Source organism: Neophocaena asiaeorientalis, unplaced genomic scaffold, assembly GCF_003031525.2.
Source record: "Neophocaena asiaeorientalis asiaeorientalis breed wild unplaced genomic scaffold, Neophocaena_asiaeorientalis_V1.1 scaffold393, whole genome shotgun sequence".
NCBI classification, from domain to species: Eukaryota; Metazoa; Chordata; class Mammalia; order Artiodactyla; family Phocoenidae; genus Neophocaena; species Neophocaena asiaeorientalis.
In genome coordinates this window covers 191,516-211,274 of record NW_020175123.1, presented here as the reverse complement: position 1 = coordinate 211,274, position 19,759 = coordinate 191,516, and the positions used below count along the sequence as shown (strand labels likewise).

The window sequence follows — 19,759 nt, the reverse complement described above, 5'->3', positions numbered from 1 at the left end:
AGGGAGACAAACATCTTTCGTAACTGCTTTTCTTTCTCACAGGATCTGATTACAGCACTGGGGAGAATGCTATAATCACATTGCTAAACCTGGCCTTTCTTAGCCCTTTAAATTGAACTAGAGTAGTTTCACAAAGAGGAGTCCTTTCTGTCTTTTTATCAAATACATGAGAGTTGCTGCAAGTTACAGTTTACATGTGGCGGGGGGAATCTATTCAGCCTCCCAGTCCAATGTTCCCTGTGGTCTGCAGTCTGAACAGCTCACAAGCTGTATGCAAATTATGTTTACACTACTGTGGGAAAGACTATTTTCTGGTCTCTGTCCCAGCGCTGTTAGTTTGGGAACATATTAACAATTCACCCTATAGCAGGGGCACAGCAGGTTCAGGAGACTCTTAACACCCTGCAAAGATTACTTAAACGTGTCAGATGAGGAAAAGGTGCCAAGGAACCTGGCAGATCATTCCTTCCCTGGGTGTACCTGTCACACACTGGCAAGAGCCACACAGGTCACTCATGGGGCTGGAATGAAATTAATCACCTGCTTTCAGAATGGAGCAGCTTTGGTTTCCTCTAGTTTTCAATATGTTCCTGAACATAATGCAAAATGCTCACATTGGTCTCTGAAGCCCTAAGTGGTGTGGATTCTGGCTACCTCGAGGATGATGCATGCCCCTGAGTAACAACAGAACTTTCTGGGAAGCTTGTGTATTCAGCTTCCAAAATACAAGAAAGGGGGACAGCGGCACAGCTTTCTGTTTGAGCAAGTGTCTGCGTCCCCTTGTCACTTAGAATCTGCAAATAAGTTGGAATGTGTCATAATGGGCATTGTTGAGCTATCTTAGAAACGGTAGTGATTTGGAAACCCTCTGCCCAACATTTTTGTTTTATGAAAGGGTAAACTCGCACTCGAAGTAATCTGAGTGCTTAAAGTTAGAATTAGGTTAAGGTTAGAATTCAGTCTTTTAGGTCAATTTTAGTACTTTCTCTACTGTGATAACATTGTGCATTCATTCTTTTGTTTTAATGATTTTTTTGATGTGGACCATTTTTAAAGTCTTTATTGAATTTGTTACAATATTGCTTCTGTTTTTTGGCGGCGAGGCATGTGGGATCTTGGCTCCCTGACCAGGGATTGAACCCTCACCCCCTGCACTGGAAGGCGAAGTCTTAACCACTGGACCACCAGAGAAGTCCCTGTTCATTCATTCTTAACTCATTCAGCAAATACTTACTGGTTGCCTTCTATTTCCCATTGTTATAGGTGCAAGAGTTTCAACAATAAACAAAACATATGATGGAGCTACTTTTTCCACTGATGGTTAATCTTCGAAAGCTACTGCTGAATTATGACATGAATTAAGTTATCTGTATTTTTGTGTTAATTTGAATGAAAGGCGGTTGCTCAAGTTTTTTTAAATAAAAGATATCCCTCTTTATTACATACATCTTGTCCTTCAAGATTCAGCTGCAGTAACTCTACACCAAGAAGTCTTCCTGGACTCTCTCTCCCTAATTAGCCTAATCAGGACTTTAATTTTCATACACTATAAATTTCATCATAGGTAGCCTTAATCCTAATGCCTAGCTCTCCCCATCTCATTGTAGATTCACAAACACGTCTCAATAACACAACCAGCAGAGAAAAGAGCTTTACTCTCCCCACACCCCCTCTAAGAGACAGAGAGATGTGCCTGGAGCCATTTTCCACTTCTTGTTGGCCTGAAGAGTGAAAAAATGTGTAGTTCATTGTTCTTCTAGATTTTCTCTAATGGTCTGAACCCCTGGGCAGGCCTTTCCCTACATATTGAATCTGTGTATGTGTGTGTGTGTGTGTGTGTGTGTGTGTGTGTGTGTGTTTGTATGTGTATGTATGTGCTTGTGAGTTGGCAGACAATTATGCCATAGTCATGGATACGGTCCTAAAACATATCTATATTATATTCTTCACTTTTTCATACCCCAAGGCAAAGAGAATATTCTTGTGGATCTATAAAAATGTTCATCTCCACTCTGAGAGACACACAGAAGGGACCATTTAGGTGAATCGTTTCTGGTTTCTATTCCGAATTCCAAAAGATTCTACCAACTCATACTGAAAAAAAATAAAAACAAAAAATTAGCCTCAGGACTTACTTGACCATATATATGCCTCCAGGAAAGAACATTAATATTGAACATGATTCATAAGGAAAGGCAAATTGCCCTCCTAGGGTACTTTCTTTTCCCCTGAAGATACTGCAGTTTCCATTCCAAATAGAATGGTGTGAGATGATCAAACTAAAATATTTTATCTTCCACAGTCTCCTAATTTGTGATTCAAAAAGTGACAATACATGTGAGAATTGCTGAGTAAGCATATCTAACTTGTGCATCTTTTCTTGGGATGTACAAATAACCCAATTCCAAACACTTGGGCCTGTTAGTCAGTTTCACTGATGGTCGAAGATCCAATTATGTGACTGTACAGTAAATAAAAGAATTGGAGGAAAGTTGTATTAGGCCTATTCCTATCATTCTTATGTTTTAATGAAGGTCTACTGACAAAATCTTTGAAAAGCTTATCAAAAACAATTGTCTGTCAAATGCATCCATTGCTCTACACAAGAATCCAAGGCTTTATATACCCTTGAAGCTGTTTAAATTACTTTAATGAAATAAGATGGGTATTAAAAAATAAACTAATAATAAATTAAGTCTAAGATGAAAGTGAAACTATTGACAGTAAATTATAGCCACTCGAGCTGTAGTTTTCCATCTCAGGAAGGTTAAAAGCAAGTCTAACCATATCCGAAAACATCATTGTCAACCCTTTATTTTCAATCTCAAGTGTAAGGTGGGTTAGAAAATTCCACTGAGATTTCCTTGCAGTCTCCTGGGCTTCCAGTGTAACCATAAACTGTCTTAGTGCTGTCTCTTCCTGAAATCTTCGCCCGTCCATCCAGACTTCTACTATCTGCCCTGTCCCCTAAACCCACTATCTAATAGTTTAGAAAACAAGGCACTACGGGGAAGTGAGAATGCTTGAGTAAGAGGCCATATGCCCACTCTTCCAGATGCCCCTTTAGCCTGCCACTGCACACTTGCCTTCTGAAGCTAGAAAGCAGAGAAAACCTAGTTGAACCCATTTACTTTGAAGATGTTGAAACCAGGCTCCTCTAGAGGGCAAAAGAGCTGGTCTGAAATCATCAGCAGAATCTGAACAAGAATCCAGGTCTCTTGACTATAGGCAGTCTTTAGTCTATTATGCTGGAAATACAGAGCACTTGCTCTATATACTTCCTACAAGATACTGGATCTATTAAAAAACATGATGTTATTCATCATCCTTGTGAAAACAATTTATGGGCAATTCTTTTAAATAAGCCTCAAAATAAATTATTTGCTTAGAGAGCCAAGCTTTAGTGTTGTGAGATTAACAACTGGCTAAAGACTTTTTGAAGAAAGCAGTGACTCAAATGTTCTTGATGATATGAATTGGTCTGCGGTTCAGCACCTGATTCAGTCATTTTCTTAGGGCACAAAATTAAAACATGACTAAGACGGCTGGCAAAACTTACACATCCTTCCAAACCTTTCCCTCCTCTGTGCATACTGTAAACCATATAGTCTTGGGAGATCTTCAAGGGCTCCAGTCTTGCAGCTCTAAGCAGCATTATTGGTTTCCTTCTTCCCTTCCTTTTATGCCTGGTTATAGAAAGCTTTTCATTCTTTACTTAATTAAGCTATGACTGTGAGGACAAAATAAGAGTAACGACCACTCAGTGCTTTCTAGTCCATTAGATCGGGTGTTCAGCTCTCTCCCCATGTTCAGCCAAATGGACTGACTATGTAACTCTTGCTACTCTTGGTTCTTCCTCCTTGTAATCCTTTTAGAATTGGGTAGATATGCATGTGTGCGTGTGTGTACGCAGAGAAAAAAGAGGAGAAAATATTTGATAAACATGCATTGGTGTCTGAAAAATATTCTACACTTTAAGAAATATTGTTTGAGTTTCACTTCCAAATATAGTTTCATCACTTTAAAATTAGGGGAGCTACATGCTTTTCTGTTTATTGGCTTTTTAAATAAGGTGATAGTAGTTATTAAATATGAGCTATAAAAGAATGGATAAAAAGCCTCGTAATATGAGTTTCTTGACTCTAAATTACATCTCTTCCTATCTTCTGTCTGCTTACATTTTTTGTTTGAAGAGACAGTGATTGCTCTCCTATCTGTTCTACCTATTAAGTTCTTTATACTATTCTAGCTATAAATATAAAGGTATCGGGGGTCCTTTGGAAATGTGCTTGCCAAAAGGGAGCAACAATATAAACAAGAATTTTGAAAGATACTAATTCTGATAAATTTAGGATAGAAATTGTCTAGAATACATTAAATTGCTTTCATCTGATTGAATTCCGAACATTTCAATTTCTAAATTTCAGCTCTGGCATATTTAATGGAGTCAGCAGTACTCCTGTTAAGAACAATCAATTGTAACTGATCTTACAGCTCTCTGGGGCCTAATCAAACAGTACTTGAAGGATTTTCAAACTAAGAACTCAAGACTCAAAACCAGTTTAATATCCCCAATAACTCTGGGGTGACGGAGCTGTGAGAAAGTTATGACCAAGGAGTGTGGTTAGTTCCTGGATACCCGCCTATAAATGCAATCATTAATGATTCCCAGACAAGAGTCTGGAGTATCCAATTATACAAATGAGGGGGATGGTCTTAGACTAGGACACGATGCCTGGGTTCTTAGACATTCCTCTCGTCTTCACTTCTCCCTGGGTGTCAGGGTTCAATGTATGACCTCAGCAATCAAGCTGCCGGGGTTCAGCTCGTGGTTTAGCTACTTGCCAGCTGTTGATGCTGATGAGATGCCTCAATGTCTCTTAACCTCAGTTTCCACATCTGTAAAAGTGGAAGGGGAAATTGAAGCACTTACACCACAGAACGGTTCTGATGATTAAATAGGATAATCCCCACAGAGCACTTAGCACAGGGTCTGACACTTCATAAATGCTCATTAAGTGCTACCTATTATAGAAACTATATATTTTATTATTTATTTACTTGGCTGATCTTTTTTTTTTTTTTTGAAGTTTATTTCTTAAATTTTTTTATTTTTGGCTGCATTGGGTCTTTGTTGCTGCGCACGGGCTTTCTCTGGTTGCGGCAAGCGGGGGCTACTATTCGTTGCGGTGCGGTGTCTTCTCTTGTTGAGAAGCACGGGCTCTAGGCGCGCAGGCTTCAGTAGTTGTGGCACGTGAGCTCTAAAGCGCAGGCTCAGTAGAAACTATATATTTTAAACCTTAAAAACCAACTACCTTAACCCCTTCTCTTAATGAAGAGACAACTGAAGCCCAGAGAGAAGCAATGACTTGCCTCATATCACACATCTCATTAGTAAAATTATTGAGGCTATACCCCTGGTCTCCAGCATTCTTTCCTTGGTATATCTTACTGGGCATGGAGGGCACAGAATGTCCAGGGACCTGGCTAGTATTTCCTGACAATAATCAGAAATTGTCACAACTGCTAAGATAAAGAGAAAATGCAGGAATTGAGATAAAACACAGCACCCTAAAAGAGAGGTAAAGAACTGCAAGGCCAAGATTAAGGTGAGGATTTAGGGGGTCTATCAGTTTGACCCCTACTTTGTCACTGTGTCTGTGGGCAGAATATCCATTTACTTTGCCCCTGTTCTCAGAATGTAAAAGCAGAAAGAAAAATATTACCAAATGCCACTGGAGTGTTTTCAAGAAAAGCCAATAAAAATGATTACTAGAGCAATATAAAAGTGCTCTATAAAAGCTTAATAATCAACAGTATTTAGGCAGCGTGCTACTGAGTAGCTGACAGGGTGCTCCTGTTTTATAGATAGCATTTATGGACTTTCACACCCCAAATTTTCACTCTTTATGAATTGTGTATAAATTTGGGAAGTGGTTGAAACCACATATCAAATCAAAACTGCTTCTGGCACTGTGTCAAATAAGTGTACATATTCTTGGTTAATCTCACATGTAACACAGAGTGTGGTGGGAGTGGGTCTATCCTCTGGAGAGCTAAGAATATTATGGATGGTTATCTTGGGCCTTTGGAACATTTTGTTCTGGGGAAAGTAAAGAATTTCTCCAACTCCAAAAATGTGGGTTGGGTATTTCATTTTTTTACACATAATTATCTTTCCAGAAACTATAAAATTTGCATTATTCTTTTGCTAAGAATTTGGCTATAGAGGCACACATGACATAAAACCTTTTTAGCATGTAGCAAACTGCACGAAGCACTGTTTCATCCATATTTTGTCCCACAGTATATTGGCATATAAAGATACTCCATATCTTTTTGTAGAATTTAACTGAGTTGAGATTATTACTGTGATAGTTTTCAAAACCGCTCCCTGAATTTCATCCCACGCCTACTACCAAATCAGAACTCCTTAAGATCAGCGACCATAACTAATGCATCTTTGTGACGCTAATGCCTAGCATGGTAGAAAGTAAATATAAATGAAAGGGAAAAAGGAAAGAACAAAGGGAGAGAGGAAGAGAGGCAGGGAGGGAAGAAGAAGGAGGAAGAAAAAGAAGGAAGAGAGGTAGGAAGACACTGAGTTTCTATTCAGAGGAATGATGAATAGAACTCCTCTCTTTCCTGGATCATTATTGATGGCCTCAGTTAGAAAAGGGTAAAGAGACCACGAAAATAAAATGCAGCCAAAATCAACATACAGAAAATCTAGGATAACCCAGTTACACTTTCTACTAGTGCTAGTCAAGTACCCTGTGAGAGCTACCCAGTCAACATCTCTGATTTCTAGCCTCCTGGATGTGTTCCCTTGGTAATACGACATCACTGAATATAGCCAGAGCAGAAGTTTTGGAGTCCTCTACTAGGGAAAGTCAGCGGGTTATCATGGAGAAGAAGAGACATAGCAGAGAATTCTTGTACCGTGAGTCCAATGAGCACTGTGATACTATCCAGCAGGAGACACCAAAGACATTATCATTCAAAGAGGCTTGAAAGTCCTCTCCTCATGGCTGAAAGGAGGCAGTACCCTAAAGATACCACAAACACTTCTCCTCCTATAAAGGAATCATCATCAGAAATGCACAGAAGTTTTTTGGCCATAGACATATGCAGAGATGTGCAAACAGAGTGGCAAAGCAGAGACAGGAAGATATAGTTGGAAGAGTAAAAAAAAAAAATGAAAAAAAAAATTCCAAATGTCCTAATGCAAGTGGCATCCACCTGTAATAAACCCACTAATAGTAAAGGAAGTAAAATAAAGAAAACATTTATAATTTAGAAAGAATTCCCGTTTGTATTAAAGTAGTGATCAGAGTGGTCCAAAATTCTGACCCTCTTACTGACAGCAATTTTTGTCTTGAATCTCTCTTTTGGCTTGTTCTGCCCCGCCAACCCTACTCCACCGTATCAGACTGTCTCTCTACACCCCTCCAGGCAGTCACAGAATCCTAAAGCCACCCAGGGTAGCCATCCATTCCCAAACAGTAGTGCTCAACTGGGAATATTGTTCTTTTAACCAGGATTAGAATGAAATCCAATACGAGATAGACGAAAATGTGGTACAGGGCCCATGGGAATTTGGGCTTGATATGCTGTGATAGATCTCCTTGTCACCTGTAGCTTCTGTGATTCCATAAGACTCATCATATTTGGGTAATTTGTGCTTGTCACCTACAGTAGGCAAGGCTAATAGATACATCGGTCCAGAAAGAAGCTATAGGCAGCATTTCAAGATCTAACCAAGAGGGCAATACCTACCCAAAGCTCAGAAACAATGTAAAATAAATTGCCCTTTGTGATTACCTTCAAGTTGAACTTCATTTATACTTTTCAATTACCTTTCAATGTACCTATTACGCTCAGACTAACTGAGGCATTTTTTAGTCAGAAATTGTAAGATTTAGGACAGAGCATGATCCCTATTGCTTTGACTGACCAGACACATTTTTAATTAAATAAGTGAATGGAGTAAGCAAGGCTGCACAAAGAATATATGAATGAGTAAACAAATTATTATCTATAAATTGAATCTGTCCAATTTTCATTCATTCATCACTTGACATTTATTGAGCATGTACTACATAAAATATTTCATTGATTCATTGGAATTATCATAACTTGAAAAACAATAAAACTGAATTTCCTTTAAAATATATTATCTTTAGACTTTCCATTGATTCAAGCAGTCTTCCTTTCTATTAATCCAAACCACGAGCATATACCTAAAATCACATTATGTCTTTCTGTCTCTACTTACAATTTCAGAAATCCCAGTTTAAAAATATGATCTGAGTAATGTCAAATATTTTCTATATTTAAAATCATGATTAATTTCTAAGATTTATGAAAATTACCAATAGGTAGTCAGTCGGTCATATGCAAAGTGATTTCTAGCCATTGTATCTAAGGCTGGAACTTAAACCTAAAGAAGAGTAGTTAACAAGGTTTGTTTTGCTGAGTAAATTAAAACCAAAACCATTTTTATCACATGCCTTACCTTTTCCAGGGAAATATTCCCATCTTCTTAACCTCAAGGTCTGGCCCCTGGGGCAGGTATATAGTTAGAATAGAGATTTAAGATGAGCCACTGGTAGAAAGAGGTGTGTGCTTAATCTGAAGTTAGATGATGCTAATAACAATAATAGTTAATATAATCTGGCTGTTTACTCACAGAATTTGGGGGGTAAAATGAAAGAAGTAGACCAGAAAATATCTAGAATAATCTTCCACTATCCTGCAGTATCTAATGTAGAGAGATGGATATCATGGCAAATATTCAATAATTACTTTCTCAATCTAATGGTCAGATAGCAAGGCATTTCCCAGAGCATCCTCATGGAGTAGGTGTTTTCCCGAGGGCACAGTGTGGTCCAGTCCAAATTTGGGTCCTTGGACACATAGTGGGTTAAATCACTAAATTCTAAAGGAGTAAACCCAACCTTTTCAACTGGCACAGAAGCAACTTTATCTTTAATGTTTGGGGCTGAAAGGTATTCATGGGTCACACTAGGCTAGAGAAAGACCTTGGAGACCGTTGGCCTCCTTCACCACTATGGATGGGTTGGAGTGGAGGGACAGATCTAGTGCTGAGGGGTGAAGTTCCCTTAAATTTATCTTGTACTGTGAATGCTTTATTCCAATTCTGCACAGGCTCTTTGGGCAATAATAGTGAAAACACTCCAGGTTAGAGCTCTAAACCAAAGAGAATCTAGGAACTTTTTAAAATCACAGTCAACCCTCAATTATGTATGTGTATGGTAGAAGGTAGTGTCTTTGATAATAAAATGATAATTTATGTTTGACTTCACAACGTGTTCTATATTTGGGGTTTTTCTTTTGTTTTTGGCAACATCAACAGACTTATTTTCCTAATTAGTCTGACCCCGATTAAGGTTACAATTAACATTCTCTGAGCGTACATACACATATGCACACTGCTCACCAATTGATGGGGGAGAACGCCCAGAAACATATTGTGGGCTAGGAATAGGTGGTCTGAGAGTATGTTTTAGCTGCTGGTAATTCACAAACTACATCATCTGAATCAATAGGGAGTTGGCTGCATTTACACCAGGCACTTCCCAGAGGTAAATAATCACATTAGCTAATTCCCATCCATAAAATATATGTAGCCTCAGTAATTACTTATTAAACTAAGTCTATCCAGCACACAGAATATTTTTTTCAACCAGGATTACCTAGTTTTACTCTTTATGCCAATCCAGTTAACAAGGTAATTGTCAGACCTGTCTAGTACCGGCTGCTACACAAACCTGCCCAAGTTCTTTCTCAGGCTTGGAGATATTTGGGAACGTAGTGGCCAGAGTTAGCTCTCAGCCCTGCCACTTTGGGGAATTCAGCGCAGCTTCCCTTGATTTCCTGAATACACCTTCTAGAAATGTCCCCTCTCCCTTGAAGGCACAGGGGGCCTGGCCTTCCAAATAAGCCCCCAGGTACGGGTGGCCTGGCCCCCCATGGCGTCTGACCCTGGAGGTCGCTCACCTATCTTCTCCTCCGCTTGGCTGCTCTCCGCAGTCTCCGATGGAGGCTGGGCTGTTGCCTTGGCAGCAGCATCCTCTGCGGCAGGGGTGGTGGCGGCAGCAGCAGCAGTGACAGCAGCAGGCACGTCGGCTTGTTTAGGCTCCTCCTTGGCTGGCGCGTCTTCGGCCTTGGAGGACGGCGAGTTGTCAGTGGAAGCTTTAGTGGCACTTTCTGTCTCAGCAGAGCCGGCCTTCTCCTCCGAGGGGGCAGGAGCCTGGGGCGCTGCCTGCTCTGTGGCAGCCTCGGGAGCGCCCTCCCCCTTCTTCTCCTCGGAAGGAGTTTCGCCCGCTTTGCCGGTCTCTTCCGGCTTGGGGCCGGCGGCTGGGGCCGCTTCAGCGGGAGTGGAACCTTCTCCCTCCTTCTTCTCCGCACCCTCAGCGACGGGGGCTTCATCCTTCTCATTCGCCTCCGCCTCAGCGGTTGGGGCATCACCCTTCTTCTCTCCTTTGAGCTTTTTCCTCGTTATGTGTCCACGGAAGCTAGCCTGAATTTTGGTCGCGGCCTTATGAGCTTTATCTTCTGGTTTGATGCCATCTTGTTCAATCTTTTGGTCCTCATCATTTTTTTCAACCTTTATGGAGAAAAGGGGGGGAAAAAAGGAGAGATGGAGCAATGTTCTTTTCCTTCAAATCACAGCATTCAATAAATGCATACTGAATGGCTTATTCTGTGCCAGGCTCCATACTTGGAGTTAAGAAATCAGCAATACCCTGGAAATTCAAACCAAGCCCCCTCTCTTTCTGATGAAGAATTTAGGAGAGAACACATTAGTTTCTGGGAAAATTAGGTCCTTCTGGCCTTCCAGAATCACTGGCATTATTTTATATGTCTTTCTTCCCCCAACTGAATGTCTCTCCTTTGCTAAACTTAAATCAGCCTTTTCGTGGATGTACTTTGACAACTCAAGTCCACCCAGCCTAGGTTTTCATCAGTGACCTCTGAAAGATATTGGTTTTTCAGGGTTTCTGAGAGGGTCCCTGTGAAAAACTTATGATTTAAAAAAATATTGTGGAAAAGCCTATTTGTTTCCCCAAGATTTCAGGTCTCATCAGGAAACCAGTAGGTTCGGGGCAAAGAATATGGTTCAGGTTTAAACAGCAAATTCCATCAGGGTCTTGTGCAAAATGCAGATGAGTTCCAGGGCTTTGAGGGGTTTGTTCAGGATGTGACAAGTCAGAATGCTGGTCACAAAATGATGTCTGCTTTCCTCTGTGTGTGGTCCAACATCAGTAATGAACATACCAGGCCTTCAAAATTTGAATTCAGAAAATGGTCATTATTCCTGAGTTTTAAAAAAAGAGTGGAAAACACTGCTTCCGCTTTTGAAAGAGTGGCATATATTCACTAAATCACAATTTCTTATTCCCAAAGCAATTTAAACTTAAAATTAGTTTTATATTATCATCAACAGAGCCATCCTAGCACTGAAGGCAAGAGACTAGAATACAAAATTTTTACCATTTGATCATGTTACAACGTAACATAGGCTGCAAATAACATTTTTCCACATGGAAATTAAATCACAGGATAGGAATAGAAGGTATAGTCATGAAAAGAAATGCCTAGGCAAGTACTCAGAATTCTATATAGCTCCGTTGCCCACTATGGTGCCCCAGTGTGGTCACTTATAGTCCCCATATAGCCATTATATTAGTTTCAGGTATACAACACAGCAATTCAACGTTTGTATATATTGCAACAATAAGTCTTGTTAACTTCTGAGAACACTGTCTTAGCAACATGGAAATACAGCAGTGAACAATGCAGCAAAAGACCAATAATTAAAGAATGCTTCTCATGTACCAAGTCCTCTGCTTGGCCCCAGTCTCGACCTTGGCCTGACCTTGGCTTTTGCTCCAGTTTAAGATGCAAGTCACAGCAGGCCAACACAGGGCATGCTTTCCACCTGTCATACAAGCTCTGCCCGAGGGACCCAGATCCTGTTCGTCATGATGTAGACCTGTCTGACATTCTTTGGACAAGCATATGGGCCTGTATTGCTTAGGTCCATCAACATGCTAGTGCGTATACAAAGGTATTTTTGAAAATAAGTTGCATGTGAGAGTAAAAGCAGGATTAATAAATTTCCAGTAAAACTCAAGGCAAGTTTCTCTTCTTCCTCAGTTAATGGTGCATGTATCCATACAAAAAATGAAGGAGTGCATGAAAGCACTTTGGAAGGGCCCATTCTGCTGCCTCTTTCCAGTGCCATGCTGCCACACTGCTCAGTGCTCTGATACACTACCACCTTCCCGCTCTCCTACTGCTCTTGATGACTCCTACTGGGGTGCACACAACACGATCTGGGGCACGGGAGCAGCTGTCCCTGCCAGGAGCTCTCTGCTCAGAGATGGAAGCATAACCCTCTGAAATTAATAGTTATGAATGGAGCATGCAGCCAAGATGTTGTTAATTTACTTTACTCTATCTTGCATTTTCTGAATGAGGCACCATCTTACATGATAGGACATCTGCACTTGGGCCTTGATGCCCAGTGGTTCTTTAATACAAATACTGCTCCTTGTGAAGGTAAACAAACCAATTCTTTCAGAGTAGACAAGTGGACAGAAAAAACCCTCTGGTGACTCAAGGAAGCTACATCACCCTTTTCTCTTTAAGAACACAGAGAAAAGGAGATGAAACTTAAAATGCTAGAAAACATAAAAAGAAGGAAGCCAAGAGTCTGAATGACATAAAGAAGATACTTTACAAGGATAAAGGAAGAGTCCCTCTAAGTTCTTTACACCTCCAACCCCAATCTCTCTCTCTCTCTCTCTCTCTCTCGCTCGCTCTCTCTCTCTCTCTCTCTCTCTCTCAATTTCTCAGATCATCTGCCACTGTAACTTTCCACATGATCAGGACTTAAGCTTCTGTGCACAGCCTCTATGTTGAAATGACTATTTAGAAAGGCTCAGACTAGACTTGGGTGCCAAGATTGTGGGATCAGTCTCACCTGAAAAATCCAAGAGTATAAGGGACACAAGACAGAAAGGTGTGGGCAGGAAGGGAGAGAATGTGAAAAACCATAGTTAGGAGAGAAGTGAGACAATCCTGCAAGAGCTGGATACCCAAGTAGGTGATCAAAGTACCCCCACAGGCCTGCAGCTTCTCCAGGAGGAATTGCTGGGCCACTTAATATTATTAGAGATTTAGGGGAATTGGATTTTAGAAATTGGTTGAAAATAGACAACTAATACAAATTGTACAGATAGAGGGAAAGAGACAGAGACAAAGAGGGAAGGGGAAGAGAAGGGAAGAGAGGGGAAGGAAGGGGAGAAGGGGAGTGGGAAGCAAGGGAAGGGAGGGAGGAAACCAGCCTAAGATGAGGTGATTTAACAGAGGCATCTAGAAATAAGAATATTTTAAGTTAAAACTGGGTCTTAGGCCAGACAATTCTGGATGTGTTTGTGTGTGTCTTTCTTTTATACCTGTAATTAATTCCATAAATACGGCTTAAACTACAGGTTATTTTCTGGTAAAATTCCTTTCACAGTGCTAGAGGTAATTGCATTGGGAGTGTATTTTGCTGAGAGAGGTGACAATAATAAAGAGAACATTTCCCAAGACTGGCTGTGGGGGAACCCCAAGATGTCAGGCTACATAGACCTTTTCCCAGCTGGAAATAGAAGAGCTTGCCTAAAACAAAGAGCATGTGAGCCCAGAGAAACTGGAGATTACTCACTACATTCAGCACAAACCTTTTAGCTTCTAAAAGGGAAAAACTGTGCCCTGAAAAGTTGTCGCTTGTTTCACTTGATAGCATGAGTGAATCAGTCAGTGGCCCCGTTTGTATTTGAACTCAGGTCTTCTCCCCTCCCACCCAACCCCAAGTCCAATTTTATTGCATCCATGACCTAGAACAACTTAGTCTTTCTTGTAGCCGATTGTGCATAAAGCATCGTCAACATCCTGATTCATCTATTCATTTAGCAATACTGAGTGCCTATGCTGGCACCACAGACACACTAGTGAGCAGACAGAGACTGTATCTATCCACACAGGACTCTTTTTTAAATACACTTAAAAAAAAATAAGCTCATAGTATTTAACAATCAATAATTTCCCAGGAATTCAAGGAGACACCCGACATTACACCTGTCTATAAAGCAAGGCCAATAGTCTAAATATGTCAGTTAGAGATGGAGGAAGTCCAGAAAAAAGGGGATCCTGGTACTTAATGGCTAAAAAGAGTTAGTTCATAGTCTCATAAAAATAGATTTATTTTTTAAACTCAGCGTTGCCACAAACAAGCTTTGTGCTGAGCCCTGATAAAATTCTTTCATTTTTACATGGAATTGTTGCTATCCATGAATTAACTAATGTGGACACGCCAATGCAGTTCCTTACGTGTAGGAAGAGGATCATTTTTAGTTGCCATACTTTTTTTTCAGGAATCTTCATTGCTATAGTTTAGAATTTTTACTGATTAATTTGTTCAGGAACTCTGTAATTTATGAAGTCTTAAAGGAAACCAAGTATGGGAAATGTTAACTGTTCAACCAAGGCTAAAACCTTGGATGAATATTGGTTTGAAGAAGATGAAGGGTACCATTCTACTAAGTTGCTGGGATCTGGTCAAATTTTAAAGTCCATTAGGTGAAAGGGCAATACTTTTCATCAACGTTTAAGAATCACAGATAAGAAAGCCAAATGTAAGAAGTACTATTTCATACCCAACATTGTTGCTCTGGTTAGTAGTTTCCTTTTCCTCTTGGGGGAGGAGAGAGTGAACAAATTAGGATTCAGTCTAAGATGTCCAAAATTTGCATTTATTATGTTCCAAAAGAGCTTTAGGCAAAAAAATCTATAAATGCCTAACTTTCAGGACTTAAAATAACGTCATCCATTCGTCTGGGACACTTCAATTCATTTAACTATTTCTAATTATCATAGGAATACTTCAACCTTCCAAGCACAGAAAAATGTGGCCTGAATCTACTTCTGCTAGGTCTAAACACTACGATGATAATACTTCAAATTTTCTCTGAAACAGGATTGAATTTTAAATGCTTTTAAAAATCATTAGTGTATACCACTTCTTCTTTCTAAGAACATCTTTAGTAAACCAAAATATTTTCAATTTGATTGAGCAAAGGATATTTCCGAGAAGCAAAATTGAAAGGCCAGGGATATCAGAACCAGAATAAAGTGTGGATGGATATGTATGAATCTAACAAATACCTACTTATGGCTCACTCTAGTTTTTATTAATAATTTAGTGAGGTGAAATTCACATAAGAAAATTTCACTCTATTTTTCAGCTTAGTTGGCTTTGAGCACAGTTGAAAGCATATACTTTAGGAGAAATGTCCAAGTATTAAAGAAGCTCCCAGTGGAGCTTCTGTACCTGCTTTGAATCTAGTCAAAGATCAGAAGTCCAGAGAACGGCCCCTTATGGAGGAGCCAAAGGAGGATGGGCAAACCTTCTCCAGTTCTGTAGCGGAATTGTCTTCAGGTTTCTGGGCAGTTCTAGGGAAGAAGGTGTCATTTAAAAGATGAATAGGCACAGCTGGGATACAGGGGTCCCTTAACACTCAATGTGGTTTGAAAATCCAACTAACAGTGTGAGGGGATGGGGGGCAGGATGCAAGTAGGTATAATGAAACATCTGTGCATTTGCCAGCAATGGCTACCATTTTTTTAACTCTGATTTTCAGTCCAGTGAAGAGTCTTCTTTTACTTCCTGGGCAGGTGGGAGCACTGACATATGACAACTGAGCAATTCTCCAGGGGAACGTGAGACATCAAGAGTGACTTTGCAAATCCTGGCACAGTGGTAGCGAGGGGATTCTCTTTTCCACTTCAGATGAAGTGTGCAGCAAGATGCTGCAGCTCCACAGTCCTAATTAAGTGGGCAAGAAATGCTCATTGATTGGCTGACTATATAGAAAACCAAATATCCCACATTGGAAACTGGAATAGTAATGTGAACTTTTCAGAAAATAGCTGGTGATCAAAAGATGGGTCTTCAGCTCACTTTCATATATTATTTATTTAACATGTAGAGCCCAGCTACTTCCTAAAGAATATGAAGCGGCATATTCAACCCAGTATAAAGTACTTCTGGTGGAGAACTCAGTTTCCATTCAAAAGACTTATCTTTTATTTTATTTTTTATATGTAGAACTCCAGCTGTCCCACAAAGATGGAGATGAGGCAAAGAGCATATTATCACTGGCACCTTCTAACAGACAGAAGTCAGCAAATGAAACACTTTGTCTATTTCATTCACACCTGAATCTCCAGTTTCCAGAATGGTGTCCGGCATATAGCAGATGCTCAATTAATATTTGTTGAATGAATCCAAAATTTGAACCTCTCAATTAGTGCCATTTCAGAAAGATGATGATAGGCAAATTAATATGGGATTCCATTTTGTCAACTTTTAATACCCTTCATTTCCCAGTGATGGACTTCAAGAGCATCCGTCTAAGACAGGTATATGTTTCCCCAACACCTAACTGAGGAACTGACTTCATGCAGTGAGGTTGAACAAAGAAGCCAATTATGGAAATAAAGGTACAGGGGTCAGACAAGGAGAGAAGGCACAAAATGACATTGATAATAATCATTTTAAAAGCACTTGGAAATAAATCTAAGATATAACACCTGACATTCATTTTCTCCATGGGTTGTCTGGAATCATAGCAATCAAATTATTTTTCAAATATATATCTCTGCTTCTTCATAAGTTAAAGAGGTGAAAATATTCATAGAGGATTGTTGAAGACTCTCTCCTTCCCTCTGTTTAGAGTTGATCTGTATAATGAGCCCCATGTCCTACTAAGGTTGTAGGCTGGAGATGACTAGTCCCTCAGATATTCAAGGAAGGAAGCCCCTCTTTCTCAGATGGGGGCTGGGAAGATGCACATACTTATGAGATGAGGCACATACGTATGCTGGTCTATCTCTCAGGACTCACGCTAGACAGAATAATTTGACTAAACTCTTTCAGAAAAGCTTTAGGTACGGCAAACAGAGATATAAGTCACCTAACTGAACAAAGGGTCAAAGTCAGTGATGCCTAGGCAAATACCTGCTGAGAGTCAACTCTGAAAGGAAGGGGCTCGACCGTTGAGCAGCAAAAGCAGACCCCCTGATGAGAGTTGCTGACTGTAGTTCACTACCTCTGCTAGTGTTCACTACCTCAACAAGTCGTTCACTACCTCTTAAGTGGCACACTGGAAGGAGGGAGAGGTGGACAAGGTGAGGGGATACTAAACCTTGCTCTGGGAGAGGTCTCGGTGCCTACAGTGGCCACTGAGCTGGGAACAAGATAGAGGGACTCCCTATCAGGCTGCTGAAGAGGCTGGACTCACACACCAGACTATGAGAGGGACTGTGAGGCTTTTGCTAACAACTGGGGAAAGACAAGAGAATAGCAGGCAGCCAGTACATCTGGGAAAAGATAGAAAAGCCACCTAACCAGCAGACAGACCATTGTACCACCATCACAGGTGAATTCCACCCAGTTGAACATTCCTGAGAGCAAACCACACCCCAAGCTGCTGGAGAAGGTGCTCAGAGCCAACCAGCAGGAAGAGAAGGCCCAGCTAACTCTGCCAAAAACTGCCTTCCTTTCAGGTATGATGCCACAAAATGTCTCTGGTTGGATGTTCAGGAATATAAAACATGATGAGATAAATATTTAATTAAATTGCTATTTCTTCCTGCTCTACTGGATAGTGATTATTGATTTACTTTTTCTTAATTAAACCTTTTCCATTATGAAATGCAATTTATTACATTCTAAGTCAGCAGTACCTGATAAATTTTGTTCAGTGAACGAGTGAGAGAGACATTCCTCATCCGCTCTACTATATGCCTTTCTCCAAATATTGTCACTGTTGGTCTGTTTATCTTGTTTTTCCTTCTCTGTGCTTATGTTCTCCTGACTTACATTTGTATTTCATTTTTCACTGACTCTTCCCCTGGACTATAAACTCTCTGGAAGCAGGACCTTGTCGGTTTTGTACAATCCTCAAAGCCTTGGTGGCTAAAACAGTGCTGGCACATGGCTGATGCTCCAAAAATATTTATTTGGAGTTGTTAAGTAACTATGTGCCGTGTTATGTTAGTGATCAGAGAGCATGTAAATGGGCAGTACACAGCCAACTGGCTGGGTATCAGTGCTTCTCTCTGGGAAACTAATGCTCTGGGCCTTCGTCAAACTGTTCTCCAGCAGCCATAACCCTCTCTCTTACTTTTTTTTTTTTTTTTTTTTTTTTGCGGTACACGGGCCTCTCACTGTTGTGGGCTCTCCCGTTGCGGAGCACAGGCTCCGGACGCGCAGGCTCAGCGGCCATGGCTCACGGGCCCAGCCGCTCCGCGGCATGTGGGATCGTCCCGGACCGGAGCAGGAACCCGTGTTCCCTGCATCGGCAGGCGGACTCTCAACCACTGCGCCACCAGGGAAGCCCCCGCCTCTTACTTTTATAATGAGTATACCACATATAAGTTAGTATTTCAGTTCATTTCTCATCATAACAATGTGAGGAACACATCACTGTGCCTGTTTTATAATCGAGGTAAATTAGGAAACAGAAAGGAGCTCAGTGTGATCCAGCTTCTAAAGACCAGGCCTGCCCTCAAGCCCACTCCATGTTTACTGCTTTTTAAAATAGATTGTAGGAAGCTAATATTCCCTGGTGGGTAAGAACATGGGCTGTAGAGTTAGATATGTATAGGTTCAAATCACAGCTCTGCCACTTAGTTACCAGCTCTTGACCTTGGGTAAGATAACTTCAGTTTCTTTATCTGTAAGATGGGGGAGTAACAGGGCTATCTCACTGGATTGTTGTGAGGATTTTATGAGTTAATATATATAAAGTACTTAGCACAGTCCCTGACATATTTTACGTGCTCAAAAAGGGACAGCTAATTTTCTCGTCATAATCATTGTCATCATCACCCTCATCTCAGAGTAATTTCTACATTACCATTACTGAGTCCACGAGAACTTATTCATCCTCAGAGAGATAAGCAAAAAACCATCTAAAGTATGCCACATACTTAATCTAGTTCTTTCCTATCCTTGGGAAGGGGGCAGATCTGTCTACACTGTCAAGGATAAATCCCACTCTTCTACCACCTAACACACACCAACCCTCTCTAATCTTATCCATGTCTAAACCTCTGCCTGGTCCAGCAACTTGGTGATGGAAATTCACTTAGACCAGAAGTCTGTTCATTCTCAAAATATATACCTTTTACCTGACATCCCTCATCCCACAAAAATAAATCTCATATAGCTACTATGTCATATTTCTATCTCACCATCTGGGTATATCCCTTCCACATTCAAGAAAACAACCACCCTGCAGGTTCTGAGAGCTCCTCTATTTACACATCATTGGTAAAAGCTGTGGATGCAGACACCAGACACTTCGTGGGGAATTAGCTTAGAAGCATGTGGCCCTGAGGAAAGAGGGACATCGAGATTTGGGATGTCCAGTTCTACCCAGTGTACCCGCATTGGCTAGTTAGTGAAGCCTCTCCGAGTGTCAGTGTACGTAATATGCAGGGGGGTACATAACATGTCATCAGAGCGCACGTCATCATGAAGCCTAGCTGGAGCTGGAGAACTCGAGACACTTTAAAAAAAATGACAGTAACTTGAATTTTTATATTCCAGGTTATGAAGTACTTTCCACCTCATAAAAAAGTTCCTCGAGGAATTACAATGAAGTAGGCTGAG

The 19,759-nt window shown here is 40.6% G+C and overlaps 1 protein-coding gene across 1 annotated transcript in view; it reads right to left on the bottom strand.

The window, feature by feature from the left end:
• Positions 1-19,759, bottom strand: part of GAP43 (growth associated protein 43) — a 92,384-nt gene that overhangs the window by 31,267 nt on the left and 41,358 nt on the right. Inside the window, exon 3 of the mRNA XM_024764390.1 lies at positions 10,024-10,633. Within this exon, the coding sequence (XP_024620158.1) occupies positions 10,024-10,633 (610 nt within the window). The remainder of the gene's footprint in view (positions 1-10,023; positions 10,634-19,759) is intronic.